This window comes from Narcine bancroftii, chromosome 10 (genome assembly GCF_036971445.1).
Source record: "Narcine bancroftii isolate sNarBan1 chromosome 10, sNarBan1.hap1, whole genome shotgun sequence".
NCBI lineage: Eukaryota > Metazoa > Chordata > Chondrichthyes > Torpediniformes > Narcinidae > Narcine > Narcine bancroftii.
The window spans coordinates 101,655,094-101,673,962 of record NC_091478.1 but is presented as its reverse complement, the minus strand read 5'-3'; the positions used below and the strand labels follow the sequence as shown (position 1 = coordinate 101,673,962).

The 18,869-nt window shown below is 40.7% G+C and overlaps 2 protein-coding genes across 40 annotated transcripts in view; one reads left to right on the top strand and one right to left on the bottom strand.

Annotated features, from left to right (window-relative positions):
- The window catches only part of wwox (WW domain containing oxidoreductase), an 877,584-nt gene extending 876,373 nt beyond the window's left edge, over positions 1-1,211 (top strand). For 6 of the 8 annotated variants that reach the window (XM_069902091.1, XM_069902085.1, XM_069902084.1 and 3 more), the window contains one exon: positions 605-1,211. In XM_069902091.1, the coding sequence (XP_069758192.1) occupies positions 605-793 (189 nt within the window). In that variant the 3' untranslated portion in view covers positions 794-1,211. The remainder of the gene's footprint in view (positions 1-604) is intronic. The other 2 variants (XM_069902088.1, XM_069902090.1) reach the window with 2 other exon arrangements.
- Positions 1,212-3,353: 2,142 nt separating this feature from the next.
- Positions 3,354-18,869, bottom strand: part of LOC138745038 (transcription factor Maf-like) — a 374,863-nt gene continuing 359,347 nt past the window's right edge. For 31 of the 32 annotated variants that reach the window (XR_011345926.1, XR_011345943.1, XR_011345929.1 and 28 more), the window contains one exon: positions 16,736-16,819. Coding sequence is in view for 1 of the 32 variants with exons in the window: in XM_069902099.1 (XP_069758200.1) it covers positions 3,713-3,743; positions 16,736-16,819 (115 nt within the window). In the remaining 31 variants the exon portion in view is untranslated. Of the gene's footprint in view, positions 3,744-16,735; positions 16,820-18,869 lie in introns of those variants that run through there. The other variant, XM_069902099.1, reaches the window with a different exon arrangement.

Here is an 18,869-nt window from a genome sequence, read left to right as displayed (position 1 = left end):
AGCTGCAATGTATCCTTGTTCAACAAAAGCTGTACCAAAAAAAAAGACCTTTGTTCAACAGCATTACCATTCATTTGAGGGAAAAAAAGCACAAACAGAATTAGTTATATCTCTTATTGCAGTGCCATCATTTCATTAAAGCCTATCACCTGAGGTAAAGAACCTAATCATGCTTATTGCCCAGCACACTCAGTGATTTCTGTGTATGATAAAGTATAGAAGGGTTATGCTCTGGAACCCATGCGGTGTATAATTGCTCAATCATTTGAAGGATTCACATACCTTTCAGACAATGCATTTGCCAGGAATCATCAATAGACTTTTGCACCATCAAATCAGAATTATGAAAGGGGTAATGGAGAGATTTGGCACGTCATTACACCTGCCATTTTTATGATTGTGCTTCATTAGATTGAGCTGAGGTTTTTTTTTGATAGAGTGTTTTTAAAAGCTTCAATACTGTAGGAATAGATTGAACATTAAAGTTTCCAGTCACGTTGTATAGAGGGAGATAAAACAAATTTTCATTATTCAATGTGTTTAAGTCTTAATTATTGTAATTGTTTTAATGGATATTTATCTTTCATTTTGTATTCTTTTCCAGCAACAGGGAGCAGCCACCAACGTTTACTGTGCCATCGCTCCAGAGCTGGAGGGTCTGGGCGGGATGTACTTCAACAACTGCTGTCGGTGCCAGCCGTCACAGGCTGCCCAGGATGAAACATCAGCTTCTGCCTTGTGGGATCTGAGTGAGAGGCTGATCGAAGAGAGAGCTGGGAGCCACTCTGTGTAGCATTCAGCCCTGTTTCTGAAGCTGTGACGTCAAGAACTTTTCAACAGGCAAATCCCACCTTTTATTATTTTCTTTCTCTCTCTCTCTCTCTTTATATCATTCTCCTGTTCCTTGCCTGTATTACAAACATACAAGATTGATTGCACCACAAATAAAGTTTAACCCTTTGAAGAACTTGGCTCAAATCCATCTGTGCTCTGTTGAAGAAATTAACAGATTTTGCAAACTCAGAAGACATATAATCCTTAAAACAGTCTGCTATTGAGCCTCATTACTAATGATTGTTACTAATGAATAATTCTTTATAATATTTGAAACAGTAATAGAAACTAATTTCACTTATGTACACTATGTATGTGAAAGTTGTTACTGGTCTCTCCTCAGAATGTTGATGATTATAAAGAAGCCACTTCCTTAATCCAGGTCTTCTGAGGTTATGTTGCAAGTAAAGTTTAAATTTCCCTATTGAACCAAACCATTTAGTTCCCATTCATTCTACGCCTTTATTGCTCCAGGTGAGGCATTCACTTAGTTCCAGTTATCATCCCATTCACATTCGGAGGGATCAGTCTCTATGCGCTTTTGAACTCTGGATCACCCCTAGTCTCTCATGAATCAGTTGGAGATTTAGTCACGAGGGGGTAATTCAGATGCATTTGCTTTTCTCCGTCTCTAATCTACCCTTCCCTTTCACACGTTGAAGCTTCCCAACATCACCGCACAGAGTGGTGCATAAGGTAATGGTCCATCAAAGACCTAAAGAAAGAAGCAACTCCTTTTTAATAAGTCATAGTTGGGACTTAAATAATGGAAAAAAAACCCTGATCACAGAGCTGCAATCCTTTCTACTTATTGCAGTTACAAGCAACACCCAAAACCCTCATCTATAAAAGGATTCAACCATTCATTGAGTCTCCTATTCAGCAGTGCCATTGGTTGGGGGGGGGGTGTCAAGTGCAGATGCCATCGAGCTTCTAAAGCAGCCATTCTCAATCTTTCTTTGGCGATGGCCCCTTTCAGACTCTGCTCAAAGTTTATGAAGCATATTTCTTCCATATTTCTCTCCTACCAACTACATAAAATACAAAAAAATGTATGATTTCAGTCGGTGTTCCCCTCCCCTTTAAATGTGCTGTGCCCCCCCTCCCCCCCCCCATTGAGAATGGCTGTTGTAAAGGGTGTCAAGAGCAAAATACTGCCGATGCAGGGATTCTGAGATAAAAACAGAAAATGATGGCGCAAAATGATGCAAGTCAAGCAGCGCCCCATACAGAGAAAAAGAGACAGCTCGAAACAGAATTGGTATTTCAGGTCAATAGCCTAGCGTCAAAATGAATGCAAGGTTATAAGAGTTGCGCTGAAAGGGTTGAAATATAAATTCTGTTTCTGCCTCCACAATGTTGCCTGACTTGTAAGCATTTCCACCATTTTCTATTTTCCACTCCGATAAATGCTAAATGCACTCAATCGATTGCCACCGGCAATGCTATTGTTCGTTTAAATCAGACTGGTAGGAGAGATTGAGTCCTGTTGATGCTAAAATGCAACCTTGGACCGGCAAAGCAGAACCTTTTAAAAAGTGATGTTCCTGGCTGGTGAGCACTGTTCCCTCTAAGCTGTGCACGTGTGCGCCCGCACACGTTTTGCACCCGGTGCACAAAGGAAAGTGATGTGCGCACAAAAGGGTGTGCCCTAAACTAATGTAGTCATTAATAATTATACTTATTGAAAATAATCTCTGAGCTAACTGTTTCTGTTAACTCGTTAGTTGGTTAAACAAGTAGTTAATCATATGCCAATACAGTTTTCTTCGCCATGAGAGAGAGGCTGTGCCAAAATGATCTTAAAACAATTTCAAGGGTCCAGTTCCACAAGCATTCAGTGCGCACATACTTTCGTCATAGAAAAAAAAGGCGCAACGTAAGATTTTTGCGCCCACTGACTTCTAAAAATTAGAGGGAACATTGCTGGTAAGCTGTTGGATTTCAATGTGCCAGTTGATCCTTTTTTTTAGAGAGGGTTTTAAAGCCCAGAACAAATACTGGCATCTAAATTCCATAACAAACCCTCATTGTAAATGATTGCTGTTCATCAATTTTTCCTTCATTGAGATTGAAATGTTCTTTTTAAAAAATCAACACAATTTCTTTGAAAACCTACAGTCATCTCTGTATTGATGTGCTAGCAATGCAAAGTCCAGTGGGCTGGACCAACTCTCATTTACCTTGACCTGTTTGGAATCCAATAACTAATAGGGTGGCCTCAGAGTCTCCCTTTGTGACTACCCGTAATCTAACGTCAATCACAATTACTGTGAGAATCGGAAGCACTGTTGAGATATGTGAATATATCAAAGAAGCCTAAGTATATACAGAGGGTGCCATCGGCAACTGTGGGACTGAGATCAAGGAGGGTCAGTGATTCCCTCAGCTCGGTCTTCATTCACAGATTAAGACTGCTTCGCCGATGTGCAAAGTTTTTTTTTAAGGTTCCTTTTCTTTGCTCAGTTTTTCTTGCTTTGTTCTAATAAGTAAATGCCAGCATCTTGTCAGTCTTGTGATTTCATTGTTAAATACGATCAAGGTCTTTTAATCAAACATCATGCGTGCATTTTACATGTATAAATTGAGAGAGAGAGACAGAGTCTGTGTGTGTGTGTGTGTGTGTCTGTCTGTCTGTCTGTCTGTCTGTCTGTGTGTGTGTGTGTGTGTGTGTGTGAGCGAGAGAGACCTGAACGAATAGTCATCTTCATTGGTTCTTTTCTGTTCTCTCTTAAAAAACAATTGAACCAGGATAAAACTAAACTAGCCAAAGGAGTCTTGAGAACGTTGCTGAGATGTTGTCTTTCTCGTTGCTTATTCTTTCTGTCTGAGGTTTTGTGCTTTATAGCGGTCTCTGTGCCGCAGGGATAGTTCCAATCTAAGCAATCAGCATTCCAGCATCATGTTTTCTGCAGAAAAAGAAACAATGGAAGATAAAAGAGTGATCAACCTGTGAAGATCCTTTCTTAACATTTACTATGATACTTTACTACAATAACATAACATTTGCAATGACCCTTCATTCTTATTTAAGGAGGGAATATACTTGCATAAAATGTTGATTTGTGGTGTAAAAGAGTGTGCCTATGAGGAATAGTGGAACTGGTTGGAGTTGCTGATTGAAGTTTACTGAAAAATAAGATTAGGAAGGGACTGAGAACATAATCCCTCCTGAGGAAACCAGAACAATGGCATCCATTTATTTCCGATTCAGATTGGAGACAAGGAGGAATTGCTCTCTCGAGGGGTTTGTGAATCTTCTGGAGTTTCCAACCTGGAGAATTATCATTCAAAGTTTAGATCAGTAGGCCTTTATTCTACAGAGGTACCAAGGGTTCTGGGGATCAGGTGAGGCCAAGATCAGATCAGCCATGGGCTTGATGGGGTAAGCAATTATTCCTTTTTTTATGATGCTCTTTTAGTTGGACATTATCCACAATGCAACATAGAAACAATTGGACAAAATTATCTCCCAAGCCATATAAAAACCTATTAGGACAGGTAACCAGAGTGGATTTCAAGGGGCTTATGTTTTCAGTTGTACTCTTTGTTGGCAAGAACTAAGTATTGCCCAACTCTAAATGTCCTTGGGAATTGGTGGTAAGCCTCATTGTTGAACCTCTTCAGCCTCTTTAACAAAGGTACTTCCACATGGTTGTACAGATGGAGTACCACGATCTGGACCCTACCAAGAAGAAATGCCAGTGGTGCACATTGAAGTCAGGATCTGGAGAAGAATCAATTGATTGAGGTGTTCCCATCCACCTGTGAGTTTGAGCACTGCTTGGTCAGATTGTAAGAGGGATTAAAAGAGGTCAGAAGAATCAGTTTGAGATGAAATTCCAGAACTAGCTGAAAGCAAAGTGTTCTACTGTAGAGTGATTAAAATGGGGGAGCTCTTTTAGGCCAGAATTAAAGTGGTATTAATATCTCTCTCTGGAGAAAGTTATAGTGGTATGAGGGACAAAAAGAAGGTAAGTTTGAAGAAAAAAATCAATCTGGTTGCTGTCAGACACGGAACAAAGTAACTAACCAGTGTGAGTTAGTTGGCATAGATTAGTCTGATCTGAAGTAGAGGCTGGGGATGCAAACAGTGAAGTCCACATGTTCAGCAGCAGGTTGATTTGCAGTGAAGCTGATGGAGATAGTGGGATGGCCAAAGGGATTTGAAAATGAGATTGAGGATACAGTGGGCTATGTGCATCATTTTATTTAAAACAAGTTTGAATGTTTTGATGTTATCTAAATTCAGAGGGGGTTTGTGACGAAGTTCAGAACAAGTTTTATCCCACACTACGAATCATAATTTACAATTGGACATGATACTTGGTATGTCAGGTTGGATTTGATTGGGCCTGAAGTGGGTCAATTTCTGTGCTGTATCTTTCTAGGTCACTAAAACAGATCTGATATTGGAGTAAAATTGTACAATATTCAAGTTAAAATATGAGTTTTCACCGCAAGCTCCAGTATTAAAGCAAACCCAGTTGGTCGCAAGGTAACGTGATGATGCCCCTTTTTAAAATGATAAACTTGATTTCCTTGTGATTTTGTGTCCTTATTTTCATGCGTGTTTTGACTGTATGACATAGAGGAAAAATGGATAATTTAACAGCAGAGGACATGGATATTAAATGCACTGCCTTGGAAAAATTTTAACCATAGCCAAAAGTCTGTTAATTCAGCTTGTATTCCCCAACAAGGCAATTGTACTTGATTTAGAGCGCATTAATAATATTGAAACAAGTCTGTATACTGGAAGAGAACCATTGGAAAAGAATAATGTTTGAATTCCTTTGGATTATATTTGCTAATTGTGACTGGTGTATGACAAAGCAATTATGAATCGCCCTAATGTTCTTTCCCATCTGAACCCTTTCAATCTGTTGATTCTTTTTCTTTGGCATCCAACGATTTGTCTGTTGAAGATGATACAGATTAGATGTCAGATTTGTGAACAAATCCTGTGACATCTTTGAAGCTATTAGTAAGGTTTTAGCTGCCATTGCAATATCTCTTTACTGAAGATAAATAAAATGTCAGAGCTAAGGTAAGGGAGATCTACCCACACCTCGCTCTATGGGAGAAAGCAGCTCTTTACACACTCACTGGGCGTTTCCCTGCCATTATTTGATGGCCCGTTGTGTGGCAATGCCTAAATGGGTGAAAGCAGGTTGAACTCGGTTCACTCTATACCTAATAACAAATACAGATTCTCAGAGAAAAGTTGCATCACCTGAGGTGAGACAGGCAAAATTTAAACAATTTTTAAAGCAGCATCTTGATCTGAATTCCAAAAACTGGGGAAGAGCTGAAGTGTGCCCCAGCTGATTAGTAGATGCCAAATGCTATTGGTGTGAATGTTTAAATATTTCATTGATATTATAGAATTCAGGGATTATGTTGGTTTCAATTTTCGTGAGGGTTATGTGGAGATACAGCACAGAAACAGACCTTTCAGCCCAATATGTCCATGCCAACCATCAGCCACCCAATTGCACTAATCCTACACTCATTTCATTTTTTAAGTATCCTCGTATTCCCACTAACTCGGACTCACCTACACACTCAGGGAAATTTATAGTGGCCAATTATCCTAATAACCTACATGTCTTTGAGATGTAGGAAGACACCGGAACAACTAGGAGAAACTTGTGCAATCGCAGACAGAAAGTTTGGGCGACATGGTTAGTGCAACACTATAGCAATGGCGGCAGCCCAGGTTCAAATCCGGAACTGCCTGTAAATAGTTTGTACCTCCTCCCCGTGATCTGCGTGGGTTTTCTCTGGGCGCTCTGGTTTTCTCCCACCCTCCAAAAACATAGAGTTGGTAGGTTAATTGGGTGACATAGGTTTTAGCAGCCAGAATCACCTCAAAGTTCATTCTTATCTGATATGTACAGCCAAACAAAGCAGCGTCTCATGATGCATCCACAACACGATGTGTTTTATCATTAAAACAAAATGAAAAATTAACGTCCAAGCTCCTCATATACAGCATCCAAGGTCAGCATTGATTCTGGGTCTGGCATTGGGAGGAATTGGCTGTACTAATGGCTCCACTTTTTCTGCACTCTTTTGAGTATACACAGATAATCTGTATCTGGAACATCCAAATACTGATCTCACCATGAAAATCATCCCAAATGTTTTATATATATTCATTCTGATTATTTATGTGATCATTATGTACTGTGTTTTGTGTGTGCACCATTGTCTGAGAGACATTGTTTTGTCGGGCTGTATATATACAATCAGATGTTAATGCTTCAAGAGGCCTGATAATGGCTGGCCCAGTGTGGACAGGGCCCTCTGGCAAGGGCACCTACCTTAGGTGGCAAAGGTTTGAAACCTAACAAGTGAATCCAGACCGAAACCCCTTCCCTTTACCACCTGACCACCCCACACCCACCCACTTCTCTGACCATTCCCTCTGAGCGCACAGAGCCTTTGGACTTCTCATCTCCCCAACATGAAGTTGTGAATGAGTGGGAAATGGCAAGGTGAATAGCAGGAAAACAGAAAACTCTATCCAAGCGTTGGGATGGCAGACTCAGAGAATTACACTGACTTACAGAATGGAAACAGGCCTTTCTATGGCAACATCTATCTTTCACTTCTACCAACTCCCTTGGCACTTTACCCAGTCTTAGCATTCCAATTTCCCACTGTTCCTCCATAGGGCATGTATTAAGCGGGCAAGGATTCTGACCTCCATCATGTCAAACTTCTACAGGAGCTCTATCAAAAGCGTCCTGGCCAGCTACATCATGGTGTGATACAGATGCTGCAAAGAAATGGGCTGAGGTCAATCCACAGGATCAGAAGAGTGGCGGAGAGGATTACTAGCGTCTCGCTCCCCCCATTAACGTGATCTACAGGAATCTTCTGAAGAGGGAACAACAAATCATTGGGCATCTCCTTCCACCCCCACATGCAGCACCTTTCAGCTGCTCCCATCGGGGAAGAGTGCAGCACCACCAGGCTGAGGAACAGCTTCCTCCCACGGCTGAACGAGCAAAGGAACTGCTCACACTAACCATCTATGAAACAATATTTATTTATTTGGTTGTCTGTGTGTGTGCGCGCGTCCATTAAATACAAATAAACCTTTACATTTTATCAGCTGAGCGTCTCAGAATCCCTGCAGCCACCCCATTTGGATAGTCAAGTTAGAGACGTAAAAAGTGGCATGTAACTTCAACCTGACATTCATTGTGAAGAATGATTTTTAAATTCTAGCTGAAAGCCTGTATTAGCTATGAACTGGAGACAGGGAAATGTGTTCTTTTCAAGCAGAGCAGTTATAAACCTGTCGGGGTGTTATGGATGTCCAAGTGATAGAGAATCTTGCCACTATTTGCTGAATATTGAAGGAGGATAGCTAATGGTGTGCAACATATAAACCTGTTGTGACCATCATCCATCTGTCTCTGAGGAAGTGAATAGTGGCAGACTCGGATGAAGTGAATTTTTAGCAGGTTTAAATCTGGTGAATGCCTCTTTAGAAGCTATTGTCGACCATTAACTGTGGTCAGGCGAAAATCATTTCAGCAAAAACACACAAAGAAGACAATGCAATGAGCCTGTTATCCAGCTAATGGAAGTTAACCCTTCAAAGAGATTACTTGCTAATTCCCGCTCTATGCTGAATTGACAGGTTATGACCGGAATCATAAATCAGGGTGTTACCATTTGCCTCAGTGCCTCAGAGCCGAGGGGGATGGTAGTGCCTTGCTAACCATTCGGAATTTCAACCTTTTTGCTGTGTTTGTGTGTGTGCGTGTGCGCATACATCAAATACAAATAAACCTTTACATTTTTTCAGCTGAGGGTCTCACAGTCACCGCAGCCAACCCAAGTTAGAGATGTAAAAAGTAGTGTGTTGAGATCCCATTTTTGGATTGCTTGCATTTTCCAGCAGAGCCAGGTAGTGATACAGTATGGTAAAAGGCCATTTGGCTCACTGACTGCATGCGACCATCGACCACCCATTCACGCTAATTCTGCATCACTATCTCATCCTCTTTCCATATTCAACTATTTGTCAAGTTTATTGTCACCTGATTACACAAGTACAACCCAATGAAACAATGTTCTCTTAGTCATCAGTTCAATTCATGCAGATACATAACCAGAGATAACACACATATAGACAAACAATACACCTGCAGGACGAGTATTCATATGTACAAATAAATAAATGTTGGTTCATAAATATGAGTCTCGGATGGTTTGTGTGAGCAGTTCCTGTGGTCGTTCAGCGTTCTCACTGCTGGTGGGAAGAGGCTGTTCCTCAGCCTGGTGGTGCTGGCTCTGATCCTCCTCTATCTCCTTCCCAACAGGATCAACTGATGAATGTTGTGTGTGGGGTGGAAGGGGTCCTCGATGATTTTGTGTGCCCTCTTCAGACAAAGAACCCAAGAGATCACGTCGACAGGAGTGGGGGAGTGAGGTTGGGGGGGGGGGGGGTTTTGAGCAGGGAGGGGTTGTTGAGCAGAGAGGGGAGGAGCCCGTTAAACTACCAGCACGTAAGTCTGTGGAAAGTGGGAGGAAAACCGGAGCATCTGGAGGAAGCCCATAGAGTCACAGGAAGAGTGGGTAAACTCCATATTGACAGGATTGCACCCAGGCCTCTGGTGATGTGCAGCAAACCCTTCACCAGCTTTGCCACTGATTCACTCTCAATCTGGAATGGAAACTCTGGCCCATTTCCTCTCACAACTTGTCTGGTCAAGGGCACTGTCCAAAATTGTAACTTCCTGACCTTGTGTAATGTTATTAGCCCTGGTTACAATGAAGATGTTTGGATTATTTCACCTCTCCACCACCCCCCCCCCCCCACCCTCATTTGCCTGTATTAGGGCTGTATTTTCTGTGTCTTTCCAATTTAAGTGTCTCATGAAAGTCTGCAGATGCTGTGATTGTAGGAAAAACTCAGAAATGCTGGAGGAACTCAGCCAATCTCGCAGCATCCATAGGATGTAAAGCTATATTTCCGACGTTTTAGACCTGAGGCCTTCTTCAAGGTATAAGCAAAGAACTGGAAGGCATTAGGATAAATACTGAAGAATAACAGGGGGAGGAATCCAGACCATAAAATGCTGTTAATTTTGGAGACGATTCCCCTCTTAAAATTTCTACCTCCTTAAATCTAGGCACTTTTGTTTTTACCCATGAAGGGTGTGGCTAAGATTTAAGCACAAGTGCCTATGGTCCAGACTCGAAGGGCTGAATAGCCTATTCCTGCACCTATTGTTTATGTAAATGAGTGCATCAACATTACTTTCTGTCTTCAAAACAAATTAACTGAAGCTACGAATGAACCACATCAAGCAAGGTTGTGACAGAATGAGAGAGGGTATAGGAGAAATTTATGTTGCCTGGAGAATTGAAAATGGGGAAGCCAAAGGAAAAAATCATTGAGTATTTTAAAGTTATGAGAGTCCTGGTTAGATTACAAAGGATATGTCAAGAACTATAGATGGCATAGATTTTTAGATAGTTGGTAAAACATTTATTTGGGAGTGGGGGAAATTTTGTTTCAGTCAGAAGATAATGGGGATCTGAATCTTATTGCATGAAGGATAGGAGATGCAAGCTTTTAAATTTTAAATGTAGACATACAGGATGGTAACAGGCCATTTTGGCCCATGAGCCCATGCCACCCAATTACACCCAATTAACATACATACTCCCAGTACATTTTGAATGGTGGGAGGAAACTGAAACCCTGGGGAAAACCCACGCAAACACGGGATTCAAACCCTGGACTCGATCGCGGGCGCTGTAACAGCACTGCATGATCCGTTACGCCAACTGTGCCGCCCCTTCATGTGCTTTTATTTACCGAACTGGAAATTGGCAATAGACAGAAATTCACATTGTTGGCCAACATTGACTCAATGCCTCTTACGAAATTGCAAATTTTATCGATTCTATGAGTGATGTACAGATTGATCAATTGAAGTCTTCTGAATATTAGAATAGAATTCTACCTTTATGTTCAATCAATGAGCTTGTAGCCTTTTCAGATTCACATTTATTGTCAGAGTGCTTACATGACATCACATGAAGTTAATTTTCCTGCGGGCGAGGTAGAATTACCACTAATTGGCAGTGCAAAAAAACAACTGTATACAATGTACAATGTAAAGAGATGTAAACAAACTGACTGTGCAAAACAGTGAGAAGAAAGAATTAACACAGTGCACATCCTTGAACAAGTTCCTGGTTGAGTTTGTTGTTAAAAGGAGTCTGATGGTGGAGCGGTAGCAGCTATTCCTGAACCTGGTGGTGACTTTTGACAAAATGCCAATAAATGGAAAGTAATTACTAGCAGTTCAAAGTAAAATGACGTTAAATGTGTACAGTTGTTTTTTTGCACTGGCAATAAGTGGTAATTCTGCCTTGCCAGCAGGAAAATGAATCTCAGGTTTGTATGTGATGTCATGCAAGCACTCTGACAATAAATCTGGATCTGAAAAGTCTAAAAGCTCATTGATTGAACATAGGGAAAGGGAGAGGCTCTCAGTGGTTAGAGCACTGGTTTTGTAAACCAGGGGTCGTGAGTTCTTCCCTTGCTGGGGCATCATTTCTGTGAGGGGCGCTGGACAAAGTGACGACTCTATGTCTTTCTTTCGGTAGACACAAGTTAAAGAATTTCATGTATGTTACATTCTAAATGTAGACAATAATTAAACCTTTACCTTGGAGAGTGTAAGAGTCTATCATATTCCTCTGAACTACACAATGGACTGGATCCATGGCAAAGAATTATTTTACAATTCTGAAGCAAAATTATAATGAAATTAAAGCAACAATGTGCAGTAATTCTATTTGTCCTACTTTGCTCAAAATACACCCCAATGAACCAATGTCAGTAAGATATTAGGAGTAAGATTTATGATCAGTAAAAGTGGTGTGGGTTGCAAACCTATTTAGGTGTTTAATTTTTAAGAGAGACATTCATCAAAATAGATTTTAGCTTTAAACCCAAAAGAGCATTTAACAGAGATTGAAAATGAACAATGCAACACATTTGGGGCTATTGAAATATATCTCTTTGTCCATTAGCTGACCAATTCATTCTCTAGTCTTGCCATTGGAGAGAAACAGCAAAATCCACAATCAGGCCTGAAACGTTATTTACCCTTTACTACCTACGGATGCTGCATGACCTGCTGAGTTTCTCCAGCATGTGTGTGCATTACAATATCAACATTCACATCCCTCAGTTTTCTCAGGCAATGACTTTTCCAGCAATAGAATGGAATGGCATGGGTAGTTCCATTCCATCCATCAACTTTGCTTTAGTATTTTCCTACATTAATGTTCCCTCTTCAGGCGACCATCTAAATCACTTTTAAAAGAATTTGTGGGTACTGTTTCCACAGCAGCTTAATGAAGGGGTTTATATATTCTAACCAGGATGCACATGAATAACTTTCTTCATGGTTCCTCATTAATCATTGCCTGCAGTTTGCCTGGGCAACCAATTTCATCATAAGGAATGGGAGGGTCATCTGATGAATGGTACTTGAACTGAAAAATTAAAGGTGGCACAGTGGTGCAGCTATTAGAGCCACTGCCTCAGAGCTTCAGTGATCCCAATTCAATTCTGATCTCCAGTGCTATCTGTAGAGTTTCAACATTGTCCCTGTGAATGTCTTAATTCCCTACAACTGCTCTTTTTATCCTCCCACATCCCAAACATGAGACAGTTAGTAAATTAATCGGTCAGTGTAAATTGTCTCTACGTATGTGGATGGGAAGAAAAGTGAAGAGAATTAAAAAAGGCATGAGTGGAGGAGTAACGTGAATTGCCGTTTAATTCTCGGTATGGACTTGCTGGGTTAAAGAACATATTTGTGCGTGTCATGACACTCTGTTTCTTTCTACATAGATGCTGCCTGACTTGTTGAATAGTTCCATTTTTTGTCTTCATACCCGATTTCTAGCATCCACCATTGTTTTGCTTTTCATTCCAGTTCACTGTTTTAATGTGCTTCATGTGAAATGTGGATGTAAGGGAGAGGGAATAATGTAGAAGTGAGAATTTGCCTTTTCCCACAATCTTTTTCCACACTCTCGAGTTCTAGGGGTTATTTTGCATTTAGGTTTGAAGTGGGTATAATCACTCACTCTATGCAGAGAGTTATTGATTTTTCAGAAATCCCAACTGATCTGTCAAACTTTGGCTTTTGTATCAATAGGGCCTTGTCTCCATCACTCACTTCTGTTAAGGGGATATGATGGAGGATTTGAAATGTTCACAGTGGTCCATTGCTCTGATTCATTGGAATTTGTGAAACCCTTTCCCATCTCTAGATTATTAACCATCTGGGCAATTACTTATATCTGGGCCATTTACTTATATTGTTCATTGAATTGTTTATTCTCATGGGTAAAAAACATTGTATATTTTGCATGGTATCCATGAAAATCAACCTATTATTGAGTACTACAGGTAGTATAATAAAGGGAAAATGCAGAGAAAAACCTTAGTTAAATAAGTGCAGGGGAGACATTATTTGAGAGGTTCATGCAGTAGGCAAAATGTTGGGGAAGAAACTCTCCATTGAATCAGGTGGTGCATGTTTTCAAATTCATGTACCTTCTGACTGACAGGCGTGTGACCAGGGTGGGACGGTTTCTTTTATATGTGGGAAAGATTTGTGCACTTGACAGCAAGTGCATAATTTTGAACCATTCTTTTTTATATACCCTACAATCCCCTGCATCCTTAGAGAATAAAAGAATTGCCTGAAATGATCTCCCTGATCTGTCATGAACGGCATTCCCAAATTTAGTTAAGTGGCACAATGTGCCGACCACACTTCCCAGAGGAATGTCAGGGCACAAAGTGTTCAAGCTTCCCTTCACCTTGTTTCTACCAGACTTTCTCTTCATTCTTGTCAGAGGTTAACTGAGCTGCTCTCTGCCGGTTCCCTCAGGCACTGGATAAGCAAGAGGGCAATTTAAAATCCTCTCAAAGAATTCATATAAATTAGAGATTCTCAAGCTTTCCCATAGAACACCAAAAGTGTGCTTTTACGTACTGTGGGCCACCTACAAGAAAACCACAGAGTGTGGGGAGGGGGGAGGAGGATGGTTTAAGGCTCATCTCAGACCAACAGTGTGCTTTTTTCAGTGGGAATTTTTTTTGAGAATTTTCATTCCTTTTTGACGCCAAATTTGCAACTTTCTTTTGACAGGGGAAAGTGCAGAACAATTCAAACTTGCACCCAACTTTTGTGACCTGGCTTTGGTTGAGATGAGATTATAGCCAATAGGAGGAAATTCTGATGAAAATAAATTGGAAAACTAATTCTGCCTCTTTCCCCTGATCTGATATTTCTATTTTCTAAACTTTTATTGGAAGTACCTCTGGGTGACAAAGAATGAGCAGATTCAATCTTTGATCTACAATTGACTGGATTAAAATGATGTCTGTTGGGATAATCTATTCATTTATTGTGCTTCAACGAGGGAAGGAAAGATCACTTCATATTTCCATTCTTAATCACTAAAATAATCCCAATAAATCAAGATAAGGTGAAGCCAGGATTGAGTTCCGCTGAGTCGTCATTCATTGTTGGGTAGTCTGGTAATTCTGTGCAAGAAGGTCATAAAAACATTCCCAAATTGGTAAACCAAGAGTTAAACTGGACAAAATAATGACGCCACCTTAGGGAGTGAGCAATTCTTGACAGAGAAAGTTCTTCTCAATTTTCATAAGGATAAGAAAAGGTGGATTCTATTATCAGACAGCCACGATTCACCTTCTGAAAACTATGGTGTCTTCAGAAATCATGCGGACTTCTATAGACAAGTTAGGAGGACATAAAAATGGCAAATGAAATGCATTCTCAATTAGAATAAGTAATACGATTGTAGAGAAGAAACAATTTAAGAGAATTCATTGAATGGTGTTTTTCTTCTCGGAGCGTAGGACGCTGGGGGATAATCTGATAGAGGCATTAAAGATCATGAGGGGCATAGATAAGGTAAATGGTCATAGTAGGGAGCTCTAAACGCAGAGTGTGGTGATATATATATGCTGTTCTGTGCGGCTCTGTGTATAAGTAGCTGGCCCGTCCACTGATGACTCAATCCCCTGTAACCCCTCCCCCTGTGACCTGGCCATAAAGGTCGACCTCCCTGCCCCCTTCCATTCATTCGAGCACATAGAACTGCGCCAGCTGAAATCTAATGTGTATTAAAGCCTAACATTTCTCGCTCAGTCTTTGGAGTCATTGATAGTGTGGATCACAGAGAGAATATATTTAGGGTGAGAAGGGAAAGGTGTAAAAGGGATCTGAGAGAAAACCGTTACGCACAGAGGATCGAGGGTATATGGCTGGCATGGTTGGTGTAGTGGTTAACACAACCCTTCACAGCGCCAGTGATCAGGACTGGTGTTTGAATCCCACAGTGTCTGTAAGGAGTTTTTACATTCTTCCCGTGTCTGCGTGGGTTTTTCCCAGGAGCTCCAGTTTCCTCCCACCATTCAAAACATTCTGGGGCAATAAGTTAAGGGGGTGTAGGTTAATTGAGTGTAAATTGGGTGGCACAGACTCGTGAGCCAAAATGGCCTGTTACCATGCTGAATGTCTAAATTTAAAAAAAATTAAATGGAATGAGTCACTAGAGGAAGTCTTGAAAACAGGTATGTTCAAAAGACACGAAGACAGGCACATGGACAAGAAATACTGAGAACGTTATGGGCCAAATGCAGGCAAAAAGAACAAGTTCATGCAACCTGCTGAGCATGGATGAGTTGGGCTGAAGGGCCTGTTTTAATGCTGTATTACTGAATCTATAATACAAGACAGGGTATTGAGAAGAATTAGGAATCAGGAGAACTGAGGAATGCATATGCATATCATCCTGGAAAGTAGCAGAACAGAGGGAAAAAGGAGATTCAGAGGGTATATTTATAATACTTTACAGAGAATATAGACAGGGAGGACATGTTACATGTTATAAATCACCTATTGGAGTACTGAGTACAATGTAATACATTACAGAAAGAACGTGTTAACACTCTGCAGAGGTTAAGGGGGAGATGCTGTTGGTTAGTAAAGCTCAGGCATGCTGGAGGATTAGCCAGTTTAGATTTCTTTTGTTCAGAATAGATGAAGTAGAAGGGAGACTTAATCAAGGTGTATAAAATTATGAGAGGTCAAGACACAGTGAGTGGGAAGAATTTATTACCTTAACAGATAGGTCAATGCTTGGGAGAGGTGGATGAGGATGGAGTGGAAAGAGAGTGGAAAGTTGGAAGTGGAAAGATAATGAGTATATTTGGGTGTGGTGGGCTCCTGGGTCAGAAGGGCCTATTACTAAATCTAAAAATGAAATAATAGAGAAAAGGATGAAAGAAAGAAAAGCCACCAAATGTTGGTTGGTTTTAAAACTGAGTGAAAAACATAGAGGAAAAAAAAGCTCTCAGCAAACTGAATCAAAATGACGAGTGAACGTCATAACATCTTAGCTTCAAACTGGGAAATGGAATTCCTCTCACTGGTGCCGAGTCATCCAACCGGGTAATAATGGGCCCAATAGCCTCCTTTTGTTATTTATCTCAATGATTCCAATGTAGTTTTGGTATTAAATGTGATAGCCCACACTTGATTGCTTTACAGGCTTGTATAAGATTAGCATGGCACCAACAAGCCTCTTGTACCTCAGCCAAGTCAGGCCTCTGTCTGACCTGAAACATTAACTTTGTTTCTCTCTCCACAGATTCTGCCTGGCTCACTAAGTATTTCCAACATTTTCTTAATTCAGGGTTTCAAACTCGCTGTAGCTTTTTGTTTCTGGAGAACTCACTATGAGCAGGGCTTGAACAGCAGAGGACAATATTTGAGGATAAAAATTTAAGTTTCACCCTTACCTGTAGCTGAGCATTTGTTTAGCCTCTTTCAGGTTGTACTGTCCATTCTTTGCTGCTGCATTGATATCATTGACTGTGTTGAGCCTGGTGAGAAAAAGAAGACAACATTATATACTTCCTGCCTTGACAAAGCAGTCAGCAGTGAGTTTTTATTGTCCATTTCATAATGCTCAGTGCTTTTTCAAAGTTCAATACTGACAAATTGATTTATTTCAACTTCTTGCAATCCCTGAAGGCTAGTGAACATTTTTGGAATTTTGCATGCTTACAAACTATATATTTAAATAATTAATTCAGGTTCAATGCTGTTAACACTTTCAACAAGTGATTGGGACCTCAAACTTTGGAAAACTGGAAAGCATTTTGGCGGCTATTTCACTACATCCAATTTAGGCTTGATATCCCACAAATTGAATGACCAAGGTGTGACAGTCATCTTCCATGATCAACACTTTCTTAATATGATAGGAAAAGGTTGCTTTGTTTTGGCATCTTTACCATGACCTAATATCACAGGACATTCCATCAAGATCTGACAAAACCTTAAGCAGTTTGTTTTCTTCCTAAGAATTGAACACATTGCTCATTCTCCCAGCGAACGTGTAAGTGACCTCCGGATGCTATGATTTCCTCCCGTTTCCCAAAGGTGAGTGGGCCCAGGACAGCATTGTAAATTGCCCCTAATGTGTAGGTCAGTGGTGGAATCAGAGAGGATGCAGGAGAAATTAAATGGGATCAGTGTAAATGGATGGTTGATTATGGTGCTTTGATGATATGTGCAGACTTGATGGGCCAAAGAGCTAGTTTTGGCCCTGCAAAACTCTGAGTTAGGAGTCCCATAAAAGTCAAGCTGGTAGAGTTAACAGATTCCCTTCTGTTAAAAAAAAATAACGAAGTGGATGTATTTTTAGAGCAAGCCTGAATTCCATAGGCTTCGGGACTCAAACAAGGCCGTAAATTGTAAAAAGATTAACATTGGGGTTTGGCTTAGGATTAAGGGAATTTTCAAAGGGGCAACATATTGAGAGAGGAGTAACATCAGGCATTTGAGATCAGTTTCTTTATTTTTTAAAAATTTAGAGAAGGATTAGCATAGCAGTTAAGGGCAATGCTGTTAAAGTGCCAGTGACGGGTTAGAACCTCGCGCTGTCTGTAAGGAGTTTCTATGTTCTCCCAGTGTGTGTTTCCTCCAGGTGCTATGGTATCCTCCCACCATTCAAATCGTAAACATTTAAATTAAAAAAAATAATTATATTTGAGATACACCATGGTAACAGGCCCTTCCAGTCCATGGGGCTGCAATGCCCAATTACAGCCAGGCAATCAATCAACCTGCTAACATCTTTGCAGCATGGGAAGTAACTGGAGCACCTGGAGGAACCCCATGTGGTCACAGGAAGAACGTACAAACTCCATACAGACAGTGATGGATTCAAATCTGACTCACTGGCACTGTAACAGTGTTGGGCTAATCATGCTGCTTAAACACCGGTCGCTGAGCAGAAGGGTACTGAATGGATGGAGTTTGGTGGTACTTTGAGTACAAGTGGCAGACTTTCAGTGCACTTCAAGGAGGGTAGGTTGAAGGTTTCAACAGCAGACAAGCTCACCTGGACTGGGAGCAATATACAGCAGCTGATTAGCTTACCATGTCACACATCACCTACAGGAAACCCACACAGTTGCAGGGAGAATGTGAAAACTCTACTCTCAGCACCAGAGGTCAGAATTGAAATGGAGGTTTCTAGTGTTGTGAGGCAGTAGTTCTACCAGCTACAAGACAGAGCTGCCCCTGAGGTTGAGTCGAGGAGGGTGAAATAGGTGCTCTTAGTCATAGTGAGGAAGTGTGCTTTGAAACTCACTGCAAGAATTGCATTATTAAAGTATTAATTAAAAGCATATAATAGATGGGTAGCAAATATGATGCCAAAGCCTATTTGACCTTGTAAGATAATGGCTGCTCCTGTATCTTAATTCTATTTCACTGGTTAATCTGTATCTACCTGCTTTCCATCAATGTCCAAATGTATATCATTCTCACTCTCGAATATATGGATTGACTGTACATCCACAGACCTCTGTGGTAGAAGCTTTCAAGGCTTTCCAACTGCAGGTAAAGAATCCTAAATAACCA